Here is a 23791-nt window from a genome sequence, read left to right as displayed (position 1 = left end):
CTTTTATTTTGAAATCCACTCGCGTCAGGTCGTCCCACCGGAAGTAGTACTTTTTTTTTCCTGTATCTACTGATGCTGTTGGTGGTAGGGGATGCAAGATGGAGTTGTGTGTATTTTTATTTTAAGCAAATTGGTTTTGTTATTTTGCTATCTACCCTGAGAACAGGACGAGGTTTACTGCTATAGAATAAACAAGTGGTATAATAAATAGCTAGCCAGTATTGCAACATTTAAATGAGCAGTGGGTTTATGCAAGAACGGATTTCTGTGCAACCAGAGTGGGAAGCTAGTTTGCTCACTGACAGCCATGAGAAATGTGGAGGTTTTTGCTGAAGTAACTACGCTTAGACGGATATGTTTCGAAGTGATCAGCGAACATATGGCTGTTCTTGAAACTCAAGTATGGGGTAAGGAATTTTTTTTTGGGAAAGTCAGCTTCATCTAGCCTACACCTTCATCTTCATGCGATGTTTGTGTTGATAACTTGTTCTATGTTTAATTCGGAGATGTGAAATCTACACTTTAAATGGTCAAAGTCCAGTTTTTATGCCAAGTTGAGGAATAACTTCTTAGTCATAGCCTTTCGCAGTGTGTTGTGTTGTGGGGTCTTGATTTATCAGACAAACATTGACAATCGGAGTGTCTTCTACGGTTCTAAAATGAAACAGGCATTATGACATATAAGATTATAATAATGGAAAGAAAACTCGAAATGTTATTACTCGAAACCTGTTTAACCTGATCTACAGATTTACCAGCGTCACTTATAAAGGACATCTTGCCTCATCTGAACATTTTTTACCTGGAGAGAATTGAGTCTGCAGCCAGGTGCAAAGGCAAGTAGCTGCTAAATCTATATTTGTCACCTTTGAATTGAATATGAGAGAGGAGCTAAATGCGAATTCAAGAGCCTTTTGGGTACAGTATGTCTGCCAGTTACAGACCCAAGACCAGTATATCCAAGACTAAGACCAAAAGGAATTTTTATGTCCCGTTCTGAGACCATGATTATCTGTTAGTAAAACAAAATCCAAAGTCAAAATGGTTGTACAAGTGCAACTGTATATTAACATGCAAACAGACCAAATAAAATTTACAGACCAAAACTGTTTAAAAGTGACCAAAATAAGTAAAGAGTGGTGAGCAGTCGTACAATGAGTGCATGGCAAAGGTGCTGGAAGCACATTACCTTCCTAACATTAATTTGTTATATCCTTGAATTGACAAATGAAGTTGGAATTGAATAATTGCAAAGCATCTTTATGAATAATCAATATTATTATTATTGTTGTCTAATAAATTGTTTGACTTGTTCATTTAAATATGGTAATCACCTCTATGTAGTTTATTTGTTGATTGAAGATTGTGTACTGGAAATTATTCTATCATTTAATGGTGGAAACTTTTAATTTGCATTTTAGGTGTATCCACTTCCTTTGTTTGGGCTGCATTATGGAAGGATGTGGTCAAAGCATGGCGTTGTAGATCCAGGGTTTGTGCTGAATCAAAATCCATTTATATTAACAAATTCTGTGTTACTTGAAGTAGAGAAAGGGAGAGGAGAAATGTACTGCTATTTTCAAACACAGCATGTGTTTTTACATATTAGTTCAGTTAAAATACTTATTAGAAGTTCAGTGGGAGCAGCACCACTCTCACAGAGGCTTGTTTCTAACTGAAGTATGTGCTTGAATTATCTAACATTATCTAATATATTATATTATCTACTATTATCTAATATATATATATTAGTATATTATCTAATACATAATATAGACTATACATCTCAGATTTTGACTATATTTTTAGGGTTGGAAGGTGTTTCATAGTTATAGACTGTTGGTTAACTGAAAGGATTATGTATTTTCAGACCATGACCTCTGCAGATGAGTGGAGACAGAAATGCCTTGAGAGACTCTTTCACATGGCATTGTTTGGACATATCAAACTGGACAGATACTACCTTTCCAATCTCAGCCGGTTTTCAGTCCTCTCCCTGACGGCCAAACACGTCCAGGTCCTCGCTCTATTTGGCTCTACCAGAGAGATTTGTAAGCTGGCCTCAGATGAGCTGAGGCCTGTTTTAGCCACCTTGGAGAAACATGTCAGATGCATTAAACTGCAAGACACCAGTTCTCTGTTTAAACATGGTCGTGCTGTCATGCTTTATATCTTCCATCGCCTTCTTGACCATGGATCAGTTAGGAATTTGATCCTGACCCGGAGTCCTGACCCTAGACTTCTCAACTGGATTCTGCAGAGAACCAGTAGGCATCAGTGCACTGTGCCGCCTCCAGACCACCAACACTTTTTCAAGGTTGGAGAAAGGAAAATTCCTTGCATGCATGCAACTACTGTGTCAATCGATGGAAGGTGTCCGGGGTCTGAACCTCAAACCTCAGCTGCCATATCAGTTGGCTGTAGCTGCAGAGCAGTGGATACTGATATGTGCAGGACACCATTTAAACGCCCAAGGTTAGATGTGGAAGGAAAAGTAGGAGAAGATGGGACAACTGCCAGAAGCCTCCCTTCACAGTCCCTTCCATGGCAGGGTATGGACTCAGAATGCCTGGCTCCCCCCTTTGACCCCACCTGTAATCTTGAAGAAGAAGTCTGTCCGGAAGGAGAGATCCATTCGCTGGTGCTTGAAATATTCAAAGATGAAATCTCAAGAGTAGTCTCACCACTTCTTCCCTCCTGGCTGTGTCTACGCTCTCTTCATTTTCACAGTGAATGTAAGTGGGAAGAGCAACAGTCCTGCAACAGTCCACTCAGGCCTTTAAAGAGCAATGACTGTGTAGCTCATGCATAAGACAGTGTAGACCCACTACCCACATTTAGATTTTACATCCCCTCAGGTACTCAGATGTCAAACTGACACCTGCATCTGTCTCATAGTAGAGTACGTATTAACCTAAATCAGTGTTGTGATGCCAGACAAGCCATGCATGGATCTTGGGCATGTTTCATTCCACCACAGGGCCCGTTGAAGAAGCAGACGTGTTGGGGATGGTAGAGGCCCTCAGGCTGCTGTTTGAGAACCCAGCCTGCTCTCTCACCGACCTGAGCATTGGCTCTGTGTCCTGCGTGATGCCTGTTGGCACATTGCTGTTGCATCTGCTGACTGCATGCCTAACCCTGAGGTCCCTCTCTTTGGAGGTCTCTTCTCCTTTGTCCCAAACGAAGTGTCAGCTGGATCCCCCCACACAGCCTGCTGTAGAAGCTGGTAACAAACTCTTAATTATACTGGATGCTTATGGTTTCACTGTAGTTTCCTCATCCAATAAGCAGCTCAAAGACTAAAATATAGGAAAAAAATCATGCAAAATTGACAATTTTAGGAATATTCATTAATCAAAAATAATAATGATCACTTACATGGTTAAAATGTCTATATTGTCGACAGAACTTAATTTTGAAAAATTCCAATTTTTTGTGATATTTGGGTAAATTTATTGTGATGTGTGGGGAAATGTAGCATTACCATGTTTCCACTTCTAAGATACAGAGATTGAAAAAAAAAGATTGACGCAAATCTATACATGTCACATATTAAAACACTGCTGATGCTGAATGGATGGAAAGCTGTAGATATGGATGATAGTATTTGGAGATGGTGCAGACTTCTGGAGAGGCCTCTGTTGCATAAGTGATGTTTTTATTCATACTGCTTAATGTAATTGCAATTTTGTTAGCTTTTTCTCTTGAGAGGCTCTCCGTGAAATTCCCTCAAGAATTCGTAAACCTGGAGTCCTTCGGACTGGTGTTGAGGAATGCCCCGAGTCTGACATCACTTCACCTGATAGGACTCCATTGTGAGGGACAGAACCTTGGCCAACTACTGCACTTGCTATCAGGTAAAACTGATTGTTCAGATAACCATAAGCATTTCCCCATAGTTTCAGAGCTTGTGTGTAATTATAGTTGTGGCTGTTGATGATATCCAGTTGATTATGCTCTCTGTCATAGTTTTCATTCTTAAGAGTTTTTGGATGCTTTTGGGAAAAATTACAGAAAGGTGAATCAGTGCCCTGCTTTGACTGTGAAGAAATGTTTCTGTACTGGCAGAGTCAAGTCCAGACCTAAAGACCCTTTCCCTAGATGATGTTAACTTGGTTAATTGTCACAGTGAAGTCATACATCTCCTGAACAACTCAAAACTGGAAGGTAAGCTCAAAGAATGCCCCTTCCAAAGCGAGTTGGATGGAATGATAATCTCTGTTCATATGGGGTGAATGTACATGCTTATCTGTCAATTGGAATGTTGTGAAAATGGAGTAGAAGTATTTGGCTCACTCCCAACTATGCACATATGAATCTCTGTAAAAAGTTGCAATGGAAACATCACTGCATCCAGATTTGTCATTTTCATTTGGCTTAGAAATAATTTGGCTGACCCAGTTCTTGCAAAATGGGCCTCAGTCCTTCATGTTGTTACATTTATGGTGGTACCCTTGTTAAGCCTTCAATACAGCCTTCTGGTTGTGATGTCATATCTGTCACTTCAGATGTATGCTTCAAGGACTGTCGACTGCTTGAGAAATGCAGGGTGAAGGAGGACTTTCTTGGGCCATTTGTAACTGCACTAAAGAGGCTGTCATCACTTCACTCTCTCATACTGTCCCAAAACCGACTGGGTAAAACATCTTAAACACGTAATTTTCTATTCACCATCAATCATGTCCATCAATGACATTACCTTACTTGAATATCCACTGCTAAATATATTGACTTGCTGCTGTTTTGGATACTGAAATGACTCATTTCTCAATAGCCAACAGTGTGATCACATTAGCAGACCTATTTTCAGGAAATTCTCCAAGCAGGGTAAAGAAATTGGATATCAGGTACTGAGAATAACTTTTTTAAATTCCAAACATTTATTTATAGGACTTTATAATCATGGATGTACACTTACGTAAACAAGACATTTCACTCTCCTGTCCCTCCTCACCAGCTCCAACTACATTTTACCCATGGGGCTACTGGAGTTTGGCAGGCTGCTGGAGAACAACCCTCCTCCTTCTGGACTGACTGTGGATGTGAGGTTCAACCCCCTTGACCGCGATCCTTCAGTCACAGAGCAAGCCCTGCAGAAGCTCCGCCCACTCTGCTGTGTCTATACAGACAACTGGAACTCCAGGACTACTATGGCTGACCACATCAGTGTCATGTGAACACAAGCCTGGGCCGCCTGTTGCCATGACCACATAATGTCACAGCAGGAAATGCACTCTGGTTGTTATCTACATACAAATATATTTTAATAAATTTGCATAAAAACAGCAGGCTTGACTGTCAGTGGATTTGAAACTTTTTTTTTCATTTTACATAGTTAATGTGTAGTAGACTCTATAAGTTTTAAAACTGTACTTACCTGTGATACAATTTGTGTAAATCAGGACTTAGTTTAGTACAAAGTGACAAAGAGATACAATTATTCAATCAGGTTGTTGAGGACCTGGCTGGTTAACGCAGCCCCTTGGGTACAAAGTTGCCTAGACTAGCCTTAAATGAACTCTTTATTTTTGCATAGCTTATTAGTGAATGATCAAGTGCAACATAAAAAGCTCAAGATATAAAATCAACTGATCATCTGAGTTTTCTCCTTGTTGTTTTAAATCAGGGATTTTTAAATCTTATTGTATGCTTCCAAAAAATGGAGATGATAATTGAACAATCTGTTCACACACTGGTGGCTTCACTTTCTCTGAAATGGCATGCATGCTGTTTTAAAGGCTTACTTGTTTTTGGCTTAAGCAATTGAAAAAGCCTAAGCTCTAATTTGCCATGTTCCTTTATCTTAAAGGAGAAAAGATAAAAAAGAAAAAAAAATACCGTGGCTTCAGAAACTATTCAGACTACTTAACTTTTTGCATACTTTATTGTGTGTTGTATTCTTTGGCCATCAGACTACACACAATAACCCATAATGACAAAGCATTTAGAAATTTTTGCAAATTTGTTAAAAATCAAAAACTGAAATATCATTTACAGAAGTATTCAGACCCTTTCATCAGTACTTTGTAGAAGCAGCTTTGGCAGCAATCACAGCTTCAAGCCATTTTGGGTAAGTTTCTACAAGCTTTGCACACTTGGATTTGGACTGTTTCTCCCATTCTTCCTGGCAGATCCTTTCCACCTCAGTCAGATTGGATGGGGAGCGTTTGTGAGCTGCCATCTTCAGGTCTCTTCACAGATGTTTTATTTTGAGACTAGTCCTTTACTGGGCCACTCAAGGACATTCAGAGACTTCTCCTGAAGCCAGTTATCGTTGTCTTGGCTGTATGCTTCAGGTCATTGTCGTGCTGAAGAGTGAACCTTCACCTCAGTCTGAGGTTCCCTCAACTCCGACTTGTCTCTCCGTCCCTGCTGTTGAGAAGCGCCCCTGTACCATGATGCTACCACCACCATGCTTCACTGTAGGGATGTCTTTAGCCGGGTGATGATCAGCAGATAGTTTTTTGTAGCACTTGGAGTTCAGCCCAAAGAGTTAGATTTTTGTCTCATCAGACCAGAGAATCATTGCCCAGTTACAGAGTTTGGCCAGAAGGCCAGCTCTGGGAAGAGACCTGGTGATTCCAAACTTTTTTATTTGTAGTAAATATGCAAAAATTTCTAAAAGTTTTTGCTTTGTCATTATGGGATATTGTGTGTAGATTGATGACCATAAGTATACATTTAATCCATTTTAGATTAAATCTATAACATAAAGTGTGCAAAAAGTGAAGCGGTCTGAATAATTTTCAAAGCCACTGTACAGACAAATTTTACTGGACTAGACTGAACAGGGAGAGCAGTCCAATGCTTCAAAGCACCAGCATAGTCATCAGGGATTTGTCTTTTACAACTGAGATTTGCTTGAAAAAGAAAGTATTAAGGTAACATGTACCTTAACTGTCTTGCCAGCTATAGTACATGTAGTATACGCAGGGACTGCTTACACATAGCCATAGTTCCATGGCTAAACGACTCTCCCATTTAATGCATTAACTTCTATACTGACAGCACTTGTTTGACCGTGCTATGAGCATTTCGACATTGATATAGCGTATTTACTGTCATTTTTCCTTCATAAATTGCCTTTTTTAAAAATATATGTCAGGACATGAAAGAATATCCCCATTGTATGAGTTGGGAGAGCAGGGGAATGACTTTCTTGGCATACATATGTGCAGTGGTGGAAGCGTTTAGTTGCGTTTACTGCATGGCCTCTTCCTACTATTGGATGGACTTCACCTTCCTAACCCGGTGTGGTCTCAGCGGAAAAGACTACAAGCACAAACACGTTACTTGGTGCTCATTGAATTCAAAGGATGCCCAAAAAAGCCTCTGCACTTCTGCCTTTCTGGCATCGCTTTCCTTCCCGTGTTTTCTGCATAAACTGTATAGCCAGGCCTCACTATAGAGTTTTTACACAAAACCTTGCAAAATGCAAAGCATGTCAGTGACACAAATTATGTGAAAACCAATTATTATCAGCAGATAGGATATCAAATTACAGAAATCAGACAAAGATGCCACTGTCATTACTGCCTGGCAGCAGGAAAACAGTGATGCCTAAAACAGTGTTATTACAGAAGCAAGAATAAGACTGAGGTCAGAGAGTGACAATAAAACTGTAGCCAACCTATTGAGGCAGCATAGGCACTGCATACAAGGGTACCCTCCATCATGATCCTCCTCAATATGTTTGATGTCATGTTTGTCTGAGGATACGCAACAGGTATGTTCTGGAATAAACATGTTTTTATTTACTTTTGGATTACGTCTGACGTGACAACAAATATTTACACCACACATCTTGAGCTGAACACAAGTTTAAAAAATGAACAAACGAAGGCAGGTACAAAGTCTTGGGGGGAAAAAAAGTACTTCTGTAATTTACACATGGGACACGTCTCTCATTTCCCATCCATACTCGAAGTCTACTTGCTCTGCTGTCCAGCGTCGGCAGTGCAACAGCCCAGCTCAAGAGTCTAATGGCAAGACCTAAGTCTCTCAGTCTCTTCCTCACAGTGGCCTGAATCCAAGGATGGGTCTTTTGGTGCTCACACCATGCCCCTCTGGCCCTCATGGGAACGCTGATGGAAGACAAAGGTGACAGCGGCGTCCCAGGAGGCCTGTAACACGGCGTCCCTCAGGCCCCTCTTGTCAGAACAGTGGTGCCACTGGGACAGGTCGCTGGTGCAGTCCGAATCCTCTGGAGGGGGGCGAACCTGTCGTCCATTCACACAACGCTGGCAGCGAAACCTGGAGACAGAGGCAGTGTCCAATTACAGGGGTTGGACCAATCACTCGCATTTTATGTGGGCTGAACAATCACATGCATCTTACGTGGGCTTCAGCAGTCATTGTTGTTTTCACCCTCATGGGCTGAACCAACTGCTCACATTTTAAACCCCCCGGAAAAAAAAAAAAACAGTGCCTTTTTGACAAGTACAACTGGGTGTAACTATTAGTGGGGTGTGATGCTTGTATTAATCTGACTGGTGTATTTTCTTGTGTGTTACTGTGTCAGTATCAACTGTTAATGAGTGTGGGCTGTTTAGTCTGAGTATTCACAGTGTGTGTGTGACTGTACATGGTGTGTGTACTATGCATTAATGGCAGTAGATGTTTGTCTGTACCTCGTGTTTGTGCGCATGTGTGTGTCACCGGCAGCAGGTGTCTATACCTGGCATGAGTGTCACTGGTGGTGTCCTCTGTGAGAGAGAAGAGCTCCTTTAGCTCTCCCAGGGAAAAGTGTCTCTCCACATCCTGCTCCTCGTCCACCACACAGCTGCTCAGAGCCTTCTTGTGGGCCTGTCTCTGCAGGATTTTTTCCTCGATTGTTCCCGTCTACACAAACACATGGTAAACGCTACTGACACCATACAACACTCTCCCTTTTATATTAATATATCTCATAATTAGATTATAGTACCAGGGGCCCTTTAAACAATTCTTTTAACATGCTGTATTTGCAAGCCAAATCTTTGCAAAATGAATGATGTGTCATTCAAAGGAGGTGGACAATACTAATTTCAAGTGAAAGAGAATCACCAGCCTTTCAGAGCTACAGGGATCCAGTACCTATTCCATATCTGTCATGAATAATGTAAGTATTAGCAAGCACCATATGTCTCTTTCACTGATTACTCACAAAGACACGTAGCGCAGGTAGGGACTCACCGATAGCAGCCTGTAAATATAGCAGGTCTTCTGCTGTCCATCTCGCCAGACACGAGCCATTGCCTGCTCATCGTTGGCTGGGTTCCAGTCGGGGTCAAACATCACCAGCCGGTTGGCACCAATCAGATTCAAGCCACATCCTCCGGCCTTGCTGCTCAGCATGAAGATGAACTCAGGGTTCTGAAGAGGAAGAGATGACACTCAGCCGAACGCAGACGCAAAGAGGACATGCAAACCACCCCTGTACTCACACACCACTCATCTTGAGAGTTCCATACTCACAGAGGGGGTGTTGAATCTCTCCACAATCTTTGCCCTTTTCTTGATCGACATCGTGCCATCCAGTCGAACATAGAGGTATCTGTTTAAAAGACCAAATCAGGTTTATATCCTTCCCTGCATACAGTGGGCAAACCCAACTCCCACACAATACTTACAGACAGTTCCATTTCTGCATCAGTAAAATTTTCTTTAGTGCAAAACTAATGAGAGCAGACAACTGAGGACACAACAGGTGCAAGTCAGGATTTCTGAGTGGAATGGCTGTCATTGTTTCCAAACCAACAGCAAACCACTTTCAAATTCACTTACTTCCGAGAGCGACACAACTTCTCAAAGAGGTCAAGGGTCTGCGTGTAGTTTGAGACCAGCACCACCTTGTCATTGGTTGTACTTCTCGTCATGGCCAGAATGTAGTCTAGAACCAGCATCTTTCCTGGAACATAACGCATTCTCTTCAAGTATACTCACAAGCAAACACTCTCAGGCAAAAAATCAGTAATGTAACAAACCCTCGAGTAAGTAATTAAATGCAGATGCAGTGGTATGAATATTCAGGTCTTCTAGAAAAGTAAATTATGTGAATGAACATATATCTCATTTCAACAAAACACGTGACCTAACAAATAAACAAGACCAGAAATGTACGACAACCACTAAAGAATGACCAGTGTGAAGCAGATGTGTATGGGCCTACCAGAGAGCTGGGGCTCCACAGCTTTAGTGGAGTATCCTGGGGGAAAGAGCTCTAGCGCTCCCTCAAAGCCCTCTTCCCCTTCCACACACTTGTCATAGATAAGACCTGGGTCTGAACACAAACAGAAACAGAGGAAGACAGACCAAGGCAAGATGTAATTCACAGTCTCCACTGACCTTAGCAGAAACAAATCTTGGAGAGAGTGTGAGCTGACTTCTAAGCATTTGTGACTACAGGTACATTAATACACAGAGCAGTGGTAGACTCACGGTTGCACAGTTTCTTGAGGGAGGTGATGGAGGAAAGGGAGGACACGCTGATCTTTCCCTGCTGCAGCTCCATGGCTGGCTTGGCCTGTCTCAGGAACCGCTTGTACAGCTCTGTCTGAAGAGGTGTCAGCCTGGAACATAGGTCAGAGGTCACAAACTGGACACTGCTATTAGTATAGGCACCAGGGACCTTTGGCCAATCTTTAAGAGTAAGTTATTGAGGAAAACCAGACCTTAAACCAGACTTTTTCAAATAGCAACACAGCAAATCTGCATTATAGAAAGGCAAGGACAAGATTGGAGTGGACTCGGGAAATACCTGCAACAGACGACTTGCTCGATCTTCACAGGAAGATACTTGGAGAGAATATCTGAGGTCCTCCTGATCAAACACCTGATGAGGGACACAGTCATGAGCCATGCTGAAAAGACCATTTCACACTGGCACAATGTAAATAGCACACAATGAAAGTGGCGTCTCACCGGTTGACGATGCCGATGAGCTCCTTCAGTTTCTCCTCACCACTCTGGCGATCCCTGTCACTGGCGTCAGCGTCTCGTCCCTTCAGGATGGGCACCTCAAAGCGCTTTTTAAACTCCTGAGCCGTCCCTGAGAAAGACAACAGTTACCACACATTAGACATGCGTGAAGAAAGTCTACCTTAACTTTAAAAGACGTGACTCTGCACAAGTTCAGTTATGCAAGTCTAACAGATGCATGTTGCGCTGTTACATTAGAACTTGCTATGAACTTGCATGCTATATTGCTGTCAAATGAAAAATGGATTTAGAATTTTATGTTTTTCCCATTTTAAGGTTCTCGTGGTTACTGCAACAGTAAATAGCCAAGCACTGGCAGAACAAGCCAGACCGAACTATATATATTGTATATATGGTCACTATAATAAGAACATAGATGATCTCCTGTATGTTTTGAATGTGTAATGTTACTATCTGTAAATAGGGTTGCAAATATGAGGTAATATTTTAATCTGATCCAAGATAAGCCATTAGCCTGTTGTAACAAACATTTTGTTTGCAGTAGGATAGCCAGTGAGCAGTTGTTTTATTATATACGTCTGCTATTTGTTATTACCATTTCTCATTATTTTAATTGATTGAATTTTAATACTGAAACTGGGCTTGTATCCCCAAGAGACCTGAAGTGCTTGTTGAATGAGTAATAAATCAAGACACCTGGTTGAATCATCGCCAATGTCTGTCTGTCTTTGTTGGAGTCAATGCTAGTGAGCTGCCACGATCCAACAACATAACTATCACTAGAGGCGACTGAGCAGGGGGTTTATGAACTATAAAGGACTGACACTAAGGCTAGGAACCGTAAAATTGTCATTGTTTAATGTTATAGAAAGAACCCTCCTACTACACATGCATCTTATTTACCTTGGGTTTCTGTAAGCAAAAACAGAGGACTGCTCACCCAAGATGCCAGCATTAACGAAGTGCACCAGGCTGAAATACTCAAGCAGGTCGTTCTGAATGGGTGTCCCAGAGATGAGCACTCGACGCTGGGCACTCATGGTATTCAGAGCCAAATATGTCTGGTTGTCAGAGTTTTTCAGTCGATGGCCCTGACCAAGAAAAAAATGATCATAACTGCCACCTAAATGGAACTGGAAACTACAGTGGCTCTGAGGTGGAAAATGTAAATACAAAAGACTGTATGATGAATGTGTCATATTCATCCCAGTACCATCAAATTACTGCCACATTTGACATCTGGTTATATCAAAAGGTGGTGTGGACAGCAATACTTGTTCAAAATGCCAGAATTATGCTTTATTACCTACTTAACTAAGGCAGGAAAATAACTCAAATTCACCATACAAAAAATTGCATGATGAAGGCACCTACTCTTCAAATAAATGATGCCAGGTACACCAAACATTTCATGGTACTGAGATCAGTGTGATGCAATTTCACACTGAATAGCCTTTTGTGCTGTACAGGGCATTACGTTTTTGTTGTGCTTTTGTTTTCCATTGTATTTGTGTTTTGCACATCAGGGCCACCATTTGAAAAAAAAATCATTTTGGTTGAATGCAAAGAATCTATATTCAAACTAAAACACAAGCATTGTCACCATAAGTGAAGGTATTATGCTTTTGAAGTACTATAAGTTTTCTCAAAGAGGTTAACTCTGTTTGTACCTCATCACAGATGACAAGGCCAACTTGGCCCTTGTGCAGGACACTGGCATGCAGGCGGAAAGTCTCATAGGAAATGATAAGGATGGGTGAAGGTACCCTCAGGCCACGCTGGGACATGAACTGTTCTGCAAACACAAATGCTACCAGCTCAAGAACGATACCTGCACAATGCTCCCCCTTGCATTCCTTACATAGGTATTCAGGCCCACAATGGATCTACTCTATCATTTCACACATGTTTATGGGATGTTGACTGTGGATAAAGTTAGTACACACAATGTAAGAGATCAGCAGAACTCCATGGCATCACATGAAAGTTTTTCTTTTTTAAGGATTCCTCAGACCCCTACACAAGGCCTATTGTCAGTTTTGTGGCTCATTACAACAATATGGTTACACTGGCACTCAGACACAGAAATCAGCCTGAAGACTAGCCACGATATGATAACTGCACTCGCCTATTGTGCTACACAAACACTAAATGCAATTCAAAAATCTACCGAGTTTTCTGTCGATCTCCTCCTTTGAGCCTCCATCGATGGCGAGGGGCTGGATGCGGTTGCCCAGCCACTTGCCCACTTCCTTGTACCAGTTGCGCACCAGGCTGGAGGGGGACACCACAATGGCCTTGTCGATCTCAGGCTTGGCATCAGGGCTCTGCCGCAGCAGCGTCCACATGAGCGTGATGCATTGCAGGGTCTTCCCCAACCCCATCTCGTCCGCCATGATACAGCCGTACGAGTTCAGGATACGCCTGCCTGTCACGCAGTCCCACAGGAACTTCACCCCCTGAACAGCAACAAATCCATTGAGACTGAGTTCTAACACCCACTTCCTCTCTGAAGCACCATATTGTTAAAGATAAACATATAATCTGCCCCCCCCCCCCCCCCAAAAAAAACAAAAACAAAAACCTGGTTAAATTAAACTAGACCCAAGCATGTACTCTCTTTGCTAATGCATCTGCCACATCTTGCACCATGGATTGGCTTTACCTCTCTCTGATGGGGTCTCAGGACTTTCCCAAGTACAGGATCCACAACAACATGTACAGGGAGCTTCTCTCTAAAGACAGAGACATACACAGGACCATTTACTCCTTTAAACCCCCAAATGTTGTGCACAGACTAAAAAGTGATGCCATACAATTTACTGTCTCAGTGGGCTGTGTCACTGTAGCTGATACTTACTTCTCCGCCTTGATAAGGTCATGAGCACTCACAACAGGGGGCTCATAAAGCACCAGAGCGCCTTCTTCAAAGGGGTCATGCAATGCCTTACGAACCCCAGCACGCTTTAAACCCAGCGTCCTTATGCCCAACGCACCTGCGCAGACATAAAAGACAAGACTCATCATTTAAAGCATCACATTAATGCATACTGATGCAATTAGCCTCCTCGCTAACCCTTGCATGTTTAGATTTTTGTGCATACTGACATGCTGATCAATGTATTTTTCCTGTCAAATAACCCAACTCAGAGGTTCCGCAATGAACCAAAGTACCAGAACAAAAAATTTGAGAAAATCATTTCTCTGAGTCTAACAATATTAGGCTAGCATCAATGAACTCAAAAATGTTAGCCCAAAAATATCCAGCAATGGAGAGCTGTGCAGGAGATCTAGGGGGATCTGTTGCTGTGGAGAATAAACCACATACTCACCTGTGTAGTTTGGAATTGGAACCTTGAATGGCTTTGAGAGAATACCACGAATGAAGGCTTCCTAGGAACACAAAACAAAGAAATATTTTCCACGACATAATTTATATACAGAACTTTCAGCTGTAAGCACCATGTAATGAAATTAGAAACTAAGTTGACAATAAACCTGAACTCCTGTTAAAACCTCCTCTTAGAGCAATTAAGAAATCCAAAGAGTGACTCACATGTTTACTGCTGTCCAGACAGACGGGTCGGTTTGTCAGCTGCGTCAGGGGCTTCCTGAAGGGGGACATGTAGCTTTCTCTGCATTCCATGTCACTCTTCCGTCGCTTTTGAACCTACAGATTACATACACAATGGGTAACCACACAGCTAGTTCACGAAAACACGGCGTGCCGTTCCTTGCAACTATGTATTGAGGTTATAGAACAACCGCAGTATCGCGAAATCCAAACTGAATCTCTTACTGCCTCCGGATGCCAGTCCTCATCTTCGGACGAATCTCCCCCCGGTTTCCGTTTAGCAACCTGGCTTGGGGCAAGGCTTCTTCTCTGTGAACACAGTCGGAGAGAACATGACGAACTTCAAGTTGCAAAATGTGACATCTTGTGAACAACGTATGAATGTATAAGGTCAGTTAGCTCTGGCAACCTGATACATAGAATACCTAACCGTACATGACTTACCATTTTCTTCGTTTTGTTGAAGTACGGTTCACAGATCACAGTTCATGAAATTTGAATACATTTGGCGACTACGAAAACCTCCAGCTATTTAGCTATTTAAAACACGCATTCACGCTGTCGTTACCAGACCAATTTTGAGGTTGTGTAACGTTTGCTAACACGCAAGCAACGCATCAAGCGAGCTTGCTGGCTAATTTCCTTGCGTTTCCTTATATTCAGCCGATGCCGAGCAGTTGCCACCTGAAATACTTTTCTTCCCAGTGTTCACATAAGATATACGAAGTTTCCAGAAAAGCAGTTAATTGTTTGAGTAGTTCCTATGGTCTGATCTACAGCCAGCAGTTTAGTTGGATTTCTATTTACGTCTATCAAATAAGCCGCGCGACTGTACATCTACGGAAAGCACAAACGCCCAAACTTAAAATGGCGTTTTTTTTTTTTTAAATAACCAACATGATGCCAAACTTTTCTTAGGTTTATGCGATGGATAAAATGATAACAATAATAATACTAATAAACAAAACTGATTGAGCTGTTTTAACATCAGTGAAGAGTCATGCTTTGATTATATATTTGAGAAATTATTTCTAAAACTATTACTACTTTCATGTGATAGAGATGGCCCTGCACAGTATTCCACACAGTGGCAGCAGAGCCCCTGAATTTATCAGCCAACTCAAATATAGGGATATTTACAAATGGGCTGTGTTACACCAAGGATGCTCACAGAAGTAGAGAGTATGCTTATCTTATTCTTTTGATTGCACCCATTCCTGTTTGCTACAGCATGTTTTCAGAAAAAAATTACTGCTTTCATTCATTCAGCAAAGACAATCTTTTTGGACCTCTTCAGTCCTCAGCATCAACTGTTATGGATTAGTAATTCACACATAGCCTAACAGTGAAGTGAGAGTGAGGTGTGCATTGGTTAAAGGTGTGGACTGCATACTCTCTCCCTCTACACACCCTTAGTTACATATACATACATTATCCCATAATTAAATTCAAACCCAGATAATTTTGAGCCAAGTCAAAGCAGATACATTTGTGTGCCTAATTAGAGTATGTAGTCACATAAATTAATTTAAAATAAGATTAGGGGCATTCATTAGTCTTCATATACTGCGAAAAATAAATCTGTGTCCCAGATCATCCAAAGTCATTGCCAACAAAGCCCGAGATCAAGGCTGACACAGCAGAAAGGTCCCATGTATTATTGTTCCTGTAACTACCCTACACACAATGCATCATTGTTTGGGCTCTGATAATCAAACTATATTTTAATGCCAAAGACAATGTGAATAGTTTGCTTTTTATGAAAACTATAATTTAGATTTAAGCAAATTAAACTAAAAGTAAACAAGTACACAGGTAAAGTTCATTTATTGAAATTAAAATACCAATTACTAGGCTATTGTGACAGTATAATTCTTTCACAACATAAGTAATATTGTGCCTTCTATCTGCCCTGATAGAAAAAGCCATTGATGGAGACAGCCAGTTTGATCATTATAAACTTTGAGCAAATAGGAGCATGAAGAGATGTAAGAGACGGACATCAATTGAAGGTGTGCTCTCACTAGAACTAAAATCTAAAACCAGTCATTCCTACTGATTCTATTTACTGTATTTCACACTGCTTTTTAAATGTAGTGCCCTGATGATGCCCATTGTTGGAGCAGGTGAATTCTGTCAAAAAGATGTAGACAGGACCCTTCATGTTTGAATGAGGAGTGATTGAAGGAACAATCCTGAGGCCTATCCATTGTCCATGCACAGAAATTATGAGAATAGTTGACAGCAGACCACTTAACTATATAAGCACTTCAAATGCAGTACAAAACTAGACCAATTTACATAGATCGTAAGTAAATGAGACATACATCATGAGCTCAAATGGAAAATTAGAGGGCTAATGATTCAGCCTTACTATGGTGTGTGATGGTATTACAATTTCTCACATAAATAAACTTCATCACAGTATATAGTCTTTATATCATATGTACACATTATATGTAATATAGCAGTTTAACAATAATTCTGTACCTTGCAACTTGCACAATGTGTACAAAAGCTCCCCCTACTAGACCACCCCTGCTTGGTGTCAAGGCTTCAAAGGAAGCAAATGCTGAAGTTCACACTCCAATGTGACCCATCTAGACAACAAGCAACACACACACACACACACACACACAAACACACACCTGTGACCTGTAGAATGCATGAATGCATGGAACTACAAGGATATGTACTGTAGGACAGGAGCTATTCAACAATTTCATACCATTCTGGTTAATGACACAATTCTGACATTGGTTATCAAGGAAATATTTTTCTTAACAAACAACAGGAATATTCACATTTTAAAAGCCTTGGGCATTTCACATGGAGTGCTGAATGAGGACAACAATTTGCCTTATTTGTTTGTCTGCAGAGGATAGCATACTATCACTCAACCAAAGAAGCATATCTGTGCAAAAAATACAAGAGTACTTATGAGCTTATTTATTCTGACTGCTTATTGGATTTTACCCTTTGTGGCTGTAATGTGAACACAATAGACCAATATTTTATTTTTATGAAGGCGTCTTGAGACTCATCAGAATCACCCCTCAAAATGGAAACTGCTTCCAATCATAACTGGCAGAATTATAATTGGTGTCAATGTGCAGAATAAGGAATATGAGGGATGAATGTTTTCATGGGAAATGTAAACCTTTGAATACAGGCTCAGCAGGAATGATGTTTTTCTCTCCATGTTTGGCTCCATATTATGGAAATGGGAACAAACAATGCTGCTGTAGCATCATGTAAGGAAATTGGCCATGTGATCACCCACTTACAGGTGTACATTATTAGCTGTTTGAAGACAGGGAATGGGAAAATTCAGTCAGGCCATTCTTAGACAAGCAGTCAAGCTCCAAAATATATATATATTTTTTCTGTGCACAGCCTGGTTGCTTGGATACTATGCTGTCTCCTAATATTGTGATGGGCACCCCTAAGGAGCTGGGCAGTGACCTTCTGTATGATTTTGGCCAAGAAACAGAGTTAAAGTGATTGCGTGTGTCTGCTCATACACATTATGCTCCAATGTGGATTTTCTGTAAATGACAAATGAGAAATCTGATGTGCAGAATTGCACCATATCATAACATTTTGAAAGTACATCAAGTGTTAAGTATTTCAAGTAGCACATACCATGTCAAAGACACTTTCATGAGTTTCAGATATGTTGTTTATGCATGAATGGAGTGCATGTGCCCAGCATCATGTGTTAATAACTCAGACTTAATCACTTTATCCATGTTACTATAGTTGGCAGGTTGGTTTCTCAGAGGGTAACATTACTATCACAGTTTCAGTGGAATCAGGGCAACTGCTGTGACTAATTGTAGAGGACATGTTTCATATTGCATTCAGCACGTTATTTTGCTCACCCTCTTTTGCAAGTGAACATTGACACAATGGGCTTTTTTGACCTTTTTCTTCCTCATGACACAATTCCTTGTGACAGTATTAGCAGTTACCTATAATTCATTGAATAATATATTCTGACTTTTCTAAACATTTTGCTCATAAAAAATTAATTTTGACAAGCACTATGGAATGATTATGAAAACAAACAAACAAAATCAGAGCATGTGTAATATTAGGCACCTGGTATTTGTGTCATAGTAAGTGCAACAAAGCAGTGCCGGATATGTACCATGGTTGCACTCTGAAGGCCAACAAATAATGATCAGTTGTAGGGGAGACCTGTGGGGCAGGATGTATATTTATCATCTTATCACTGAGCAGACTCATTTCTCAAGAGTTTCAACACCAACAGGATTTATGGAACTCCTTTAATAGCCAAAGCATATTGTTGAATGTTCACCAGGAAGGGATAATCACTCCTGAGCAGGGATTTATCCCACTGCAACAGAAGACCTTTTGCAGCTGAGGTACAGAAGGGAAATTAGCTTTAGCCATGAACAATACATTAACAAGTGAATCTCATGGACAACATAAAGCCCAAGTTCAATAAAGACTCAAATACCTGCTGGTTGCTCTTATAGAATTTCATTATTTAACATGAGACACTTGTTTATACCACCTATATAAAAAGAAATTAAATGAAATTCATCCCTCACACTAATGAAATTGAAGTGTGTTATTACTTCTAAGTGTAACATCTTACCTATCATGAAATGCAGTTTTCAAGCCTGTGACATGATGATTCCACTAGTGAGTAAGGCCAAGACATTTAATTCAAAAGATTCAATACTGGTGATATCTTTCTATCACGAGCATTGCTGTGCACCACTGGCTCAGAGATATATCTTGCTCAAACTACCATCACACTCCACAGCAACTGATATGAGGAAAATTAATCTTGTGTCACATCCATCTGTTCGTTCATGTAAGCGTGTTAGTGATGGGTACTCTACCAACTATGGACACTTCAGTTCCATCAATGAATACCCAACAATGAAATGTCTCAATATTATTTTGCTCATTTATACAAATTGTACAGGTGGTGGTGACATTGAGATCAATCTTTGGGGTTGTCACAGAGGGCCCCCACATCTGCATGGTCCCTTCCGCTGAAAACATACAGTTGGAACCCGGGGTTGTCCTTGGCTTGGTGGCAGGGATGATCCAGAGGAAATTATAGTCAGTGGGTGTCTCCAAAGAGCTCTGCTGAGCTCCTGAGAGACCTGGAGAACAAGGACAGATGGGAGCAAATCAACTTCATTCTTAAAATCAGATCAAATATACATGCAGGAAATATTCACTTTTCCATCATGCACTTTATGTGAGCTAGATTTCTGGCTATGGCGTCTGGTCTTACAAAGAACCTTTTCCACTCTGAAGATCTGATCAATGACAAGAGGAGCACAACATGACCAAACACTGCCAGAGAGTGCAGAGATGGCTATTATCATTTCCCCAACCAATGTCATCATGTGACTATATGTGCCTTCTCAAGCACCTGATTTACAAAGTATCTAAGCAGTTTTGACTCATACAGAATTATAGCTATGAACCTCACATGCACTGTAATTTCACTAGGTTTAAGGGTTTTGCTATGACTTCAAGATAACAATAAAAAAAACCTTCTGCAACAGGAATGAGTACTTTGTATTAGAATCAATTTGTGTTGTTTACCATTAAATGATTTGTCTATGAAAGTGGACTGATGAAAATGGAAGGTGTCAGGGTGTCTAATAATTATGTCATTTAATGGCATGTTATAACTTTTGTTGTGTGCATTTCTCATATGATTAGAAGCTTAATCATACAGTGCATTTTTCAAATGATTAGAAGCTTATTTGCGCTTAATAATAAAGAAACCACTGATGAAGCAGGAGTCTAGCTGCAGAATATAGTTTTCCATTAATTTCCTCAACAGACAACATGGGAGGTACTATAATTTTCCAGGAAAATCACAGGTATTCAATGATCATGGGACCCTATCAATAAGCTGAGGGTGTTGTTATGAGACAAAGACCCCATCCCTGCATGGATACACACACAAGACTCAGCATACAGAGCTAAAATGCTGTCTGGTGGCCAGCCATGATACTCCTCATCTTTTTGCTCCTCAGCCATCTTAGTTACCAGCAAATGCATACCTTTGTCCACTGTTAATTAACACCCCCATTTTTATTGTTTATTTGTAGATAAACCAGAGGAAATGCACCAGAAACACTTCTTTTGAAAGGAGGCTCCATTTTAGCTAACAGTCCTCCTACTGTGCCTTCTCAACTCTGGCAAGACACAGTCTCTGTAAGCTCTCTGTAATATACAGCTCTTGGTATGAACTCACAGACCTGTTGCAGCATTTATCTAATAATGCAAGAATATCCAAAATCATAATCTCTAACCATAATCTAAAATAATAATCCAAAACCATAATCTATTTAACAATAAAGACACATTCGCAATTACTTCTTGTGCTATTGCTTGTGCAAATGATATAAAGATTGCTTCTGTACTGAATCCAATTGCAAAGACAATGAAGTCAAAATGTGTAATTGATGCTATTGTTATGAACCATTCATTGAACATATGTGGATGAATGTTGCTTTGATGTCTCTGCAATTTAATGCTTCGAGGCTACTGCAAGCTTTGTGTTGTGTACTTTGTGCTGTAGTATAAATCACTCAACAGCAAGAGGTTCAGTTCAATATCTGTTCTAAAGAAGAGGGCATTGGTAGAAGGCTGCTCACAAGCTGTATTTTATATTTATCAGCGAAGCCTCATTTTGTTTGTTTCATTATGCTTATAATGAAACGTGTGTGTTAAAAGATTATATTTATTGTAAGTATAAAATACCTTCTACAATATCACAAAACAAAACACATTCATCTAATGCAGTGCAGTCCACATCTGCACTGCAGGTTTCTGGCCTTTGTTTCATCTCAGGGTTTAATTACTTAACTGGACCGTTTGAATATGCAGATATATGAATAATTTTTTTTTTCCGGGCATGAATCAGCTGTTGGTTAAAAGGCAGCTCTGAATCTCACAAGACCTTAATGTTTAAAGCCATGTTTCAGCAGCAGGCTAAAACTGTAAAAGGGATGCTGGTACCTGGAACTATCCTCATTTAAGTTGTATTATATATTCAGTTCTCACACACCCATACAGCCTACACTATAAGTGTGAACTTCTAATAAGGGTTCCCACACCCAATTCCTCTATTTTTGTCACAATTCAAGTTTCCTGTGTGGTGATTACCACCCTCCTTTCAACTTGTGAAAGACTACAGCAATAAATATTAGCCTTGTCACATCCCCTGTAATTCAGAACTTTTAATTTTTTCCCTTTCACACCTACATCACATTCAGGGTATACCAGGAGCAATGTATTTTTCCCTCTCATTTATTTACTATTCTTTAAATGACTACTGGAGACTTTACAGGCAAACGGTATTTGCAGAGAGCAGTTATGGTTCAGTAAACTCTACTGCACACCATACACTGTACATTGACCCAAAGGAGGCATATTTTCATTGCATGAGTAATTGGGTTCATTGGACATGGGCCAGTGCAGTAGTGAAATATGAGCCTGCGTGGGGAGGGCTCATAATTTGTCATTGTTGTGTTGGTGTGGACAGGGAAAAACAAAAAATAAAAGAGTTTTGCTATGTCTCATTTACTTTCTACATTATATCTTTGGGCGGCATAGTGGTTAAGGAGCAGGACTCATAACCGAAAGGTTTCCGGTTTGATTCCCTGCTGAGGCACTACTGTTGTACCCTTGGGCAAGGTGCTTAACCCACAATTGTCTCAGAAAATATCCAGCTGTATAAATGTAAAACATTTGTAAACATTGTAAAAAAAACTGATGTAAGTCACTCTGGATGAGCGTCTGTTAAATAACAATAATGTAATGTACATCTGGCAGTTAATGTCTCTAACCTGATACTTATTACAAGCAAGCTACTGTATAACCAACATACCATGAGTTTCAAAATCAGGAAATCTTAGTGTGGGTCACACCCTAAGGACTTGGCTCAATGTATTCCTCATCTTTGACTTTGGTCCAGTGTGTATTTTTGGCTTGGCATTCAAGTCTTCAACATTTTATCTTTCTTATTCCATGGCTTATGTGAAGTAGATATGTACACAAAAACCTACAGAAACTACTTTTTATCATTACTGAAAATTTAAAATTGAAAAATTTCCATAGCTATCACATTTCCCTGATATCCACTTACAGCTCCGAGGGTGCTCAGGAGTAATTATCGGCACTCTTAGGCTTTGATAGCGTACATGACCCCAGTACAATTTCAGCATGGACACATTTCTTCAAGGATGGTGGTGATGCATAGAAAGCTTATAACAACAATTAAAATACCTAAATCAGGGCTACAATCATGATGTGCATACAAGGAATTAATCACTCATCACTTGTACAGTTATCAGAATTCATGTTTGACTGTCCATGACATTGAAATATCATAACCATAACAAGAAATCCATCAAGGAACAACAGCATTGACCTGTCCATACTAATATGTACACCTATTGTCCTCAGTTCATTGAACTGAACCCTGTTGCTTGTGAACAGCCACAATGGAAGGGGAGGGGTAATACTGTGGGGTTGGTACTTTACAGTAAATTGAATTGTTTCCAGAAGCAAGGCTTTCCTGCAAGTCTATGTTGTGTGACAAGGAGGGTTTCTGGTTGGTCATAAACAAGGTAAATGTACTGTAAAAGAGACACAAATGGAACCTGTATGCCCCCGGGGTAGGTGATCTCAGCTTATCAAACACAATCACCCGTATATGCCTTAGTCCTATGGCTTGATGTGTCTTACCCCTTTCTACACGCAGCCCTGTTTAAGAAACAGCATAAGGGACAAGAATTTAATCCCACTGTTGCCAACAACATCCTGTTTGTTTTACATCAACAGAAGGTAAAAGACATTCACTGACTGGAAGAGCAATTATGGAAAAGTACAAATGTAGATGGCTTGCCACCCAAACCCGACATGTGTTTTGCTTCCACAGTTTGAATAATGAAAGTGAAAAAGTGGTCATTTTACCTCATTAATATTATTTTACCTTATTTTCCACCCAAAGCAATTACATAAGGCTTAGAGACATTATATTTGAATGACCTTTATCTCTGAAGCACTCTTATTTGACATTTTGCTCTCAGTTTGACTACATGTGCAATGTTAGACATAGATGATCAAAACACATAGTGGGCTGTGGAATCCATAATTAGGGACCATTTGGAATTATTCCTTGAACAAAATGGTATCTTAAATCATAACCAGCATGGTTTTCAAGTCCAGACTTGATGCAGGTTTGGATACTCTCTAATTGTGACGGCGAGCTTAGTTGGGCTAAAT

General features: G+C 40.4%; 2 protein-coding genes across 2 annotated transcripts; one reads left to right on the top strand and one right to left on the bottom strand.

Annotated features, from left to right (window-relative positions):
- Nucleotides 1-76: 76 nt before the first annotated feature.
- Nucleotides 77-5233, top strand: lrrc41 (leucine rich repeat containing 41). The gene is made up of 10 exons (XM_036553638.1): nt 77-407; nt 750-836; nt 1422-1492; nt 1871-2735; nt 2981-3226; nt 3696-3857; nt 4069-4167; nt 4509-4637; nt 4775-4847; nt 4958-5233. Exons 1-10 carry the CDS (start codon nt 308-310, stop codon nt 5175-5177), a joined length of 2052 nt encoding a protein of 683 aa, XP_036409531.1. The 5' UTR covers nt 77-307; the 3' UTR covers nt 5178-5233.
- Nucleotides 5234-8051: 2818 nt separating this feature from the next.
- On the bottom strand, nt 8052-15017 carry rad54l (RAD54 like). Its single transcript, XM_036522554.1, has 18 exons — nt 14939-15017; nt 14720-14803; nt 14477-14590; nt 14253-14313; nt 13781-13916; nt 13586-13655; nt 13091-13379; nt 12591-12715; nt 11861-12011; nt 10903-11029; nt 10739-10813; nt 10420-10550; nt 10151-10261; nt 9766-9889; nt 9457-9535; nt 9175-9354; nt 8678-8841; nt 8052-8253 (listed from the first exon to the last, which is right to left on the bottom strand). Exons 1-18 carry the CDS (start codon nt 14939-14941, stop codon nt 8052-8054), a joined length of 2226 nt encoding a protein of 741 aa, XP_036378447.1. The 5' UTR covers nt 14942-15017.
- Nucleotides 15018-23791: the final 8774 nt, after the last annotated feature.

This window comes from Megalops cyprinoides, chromosome 2 (genome assembly GCF_013368585.1).
Source record: "Megalops cyprinoides isolate fMegCyp1 chromosome 2, fMegCyp1.pri, whole genome shotgun sequence".
Classification (NCBI taxonomy): domain Eukaryota; kingdom Metazoa; phylum Chordata; class Actinopteri; order Elopiformes; family Megalopidae; genus Megalops; species Megalops cyprinoides.
This window is presented reverse-complemented; position numbering and strand designations above follow the sequence as displayed.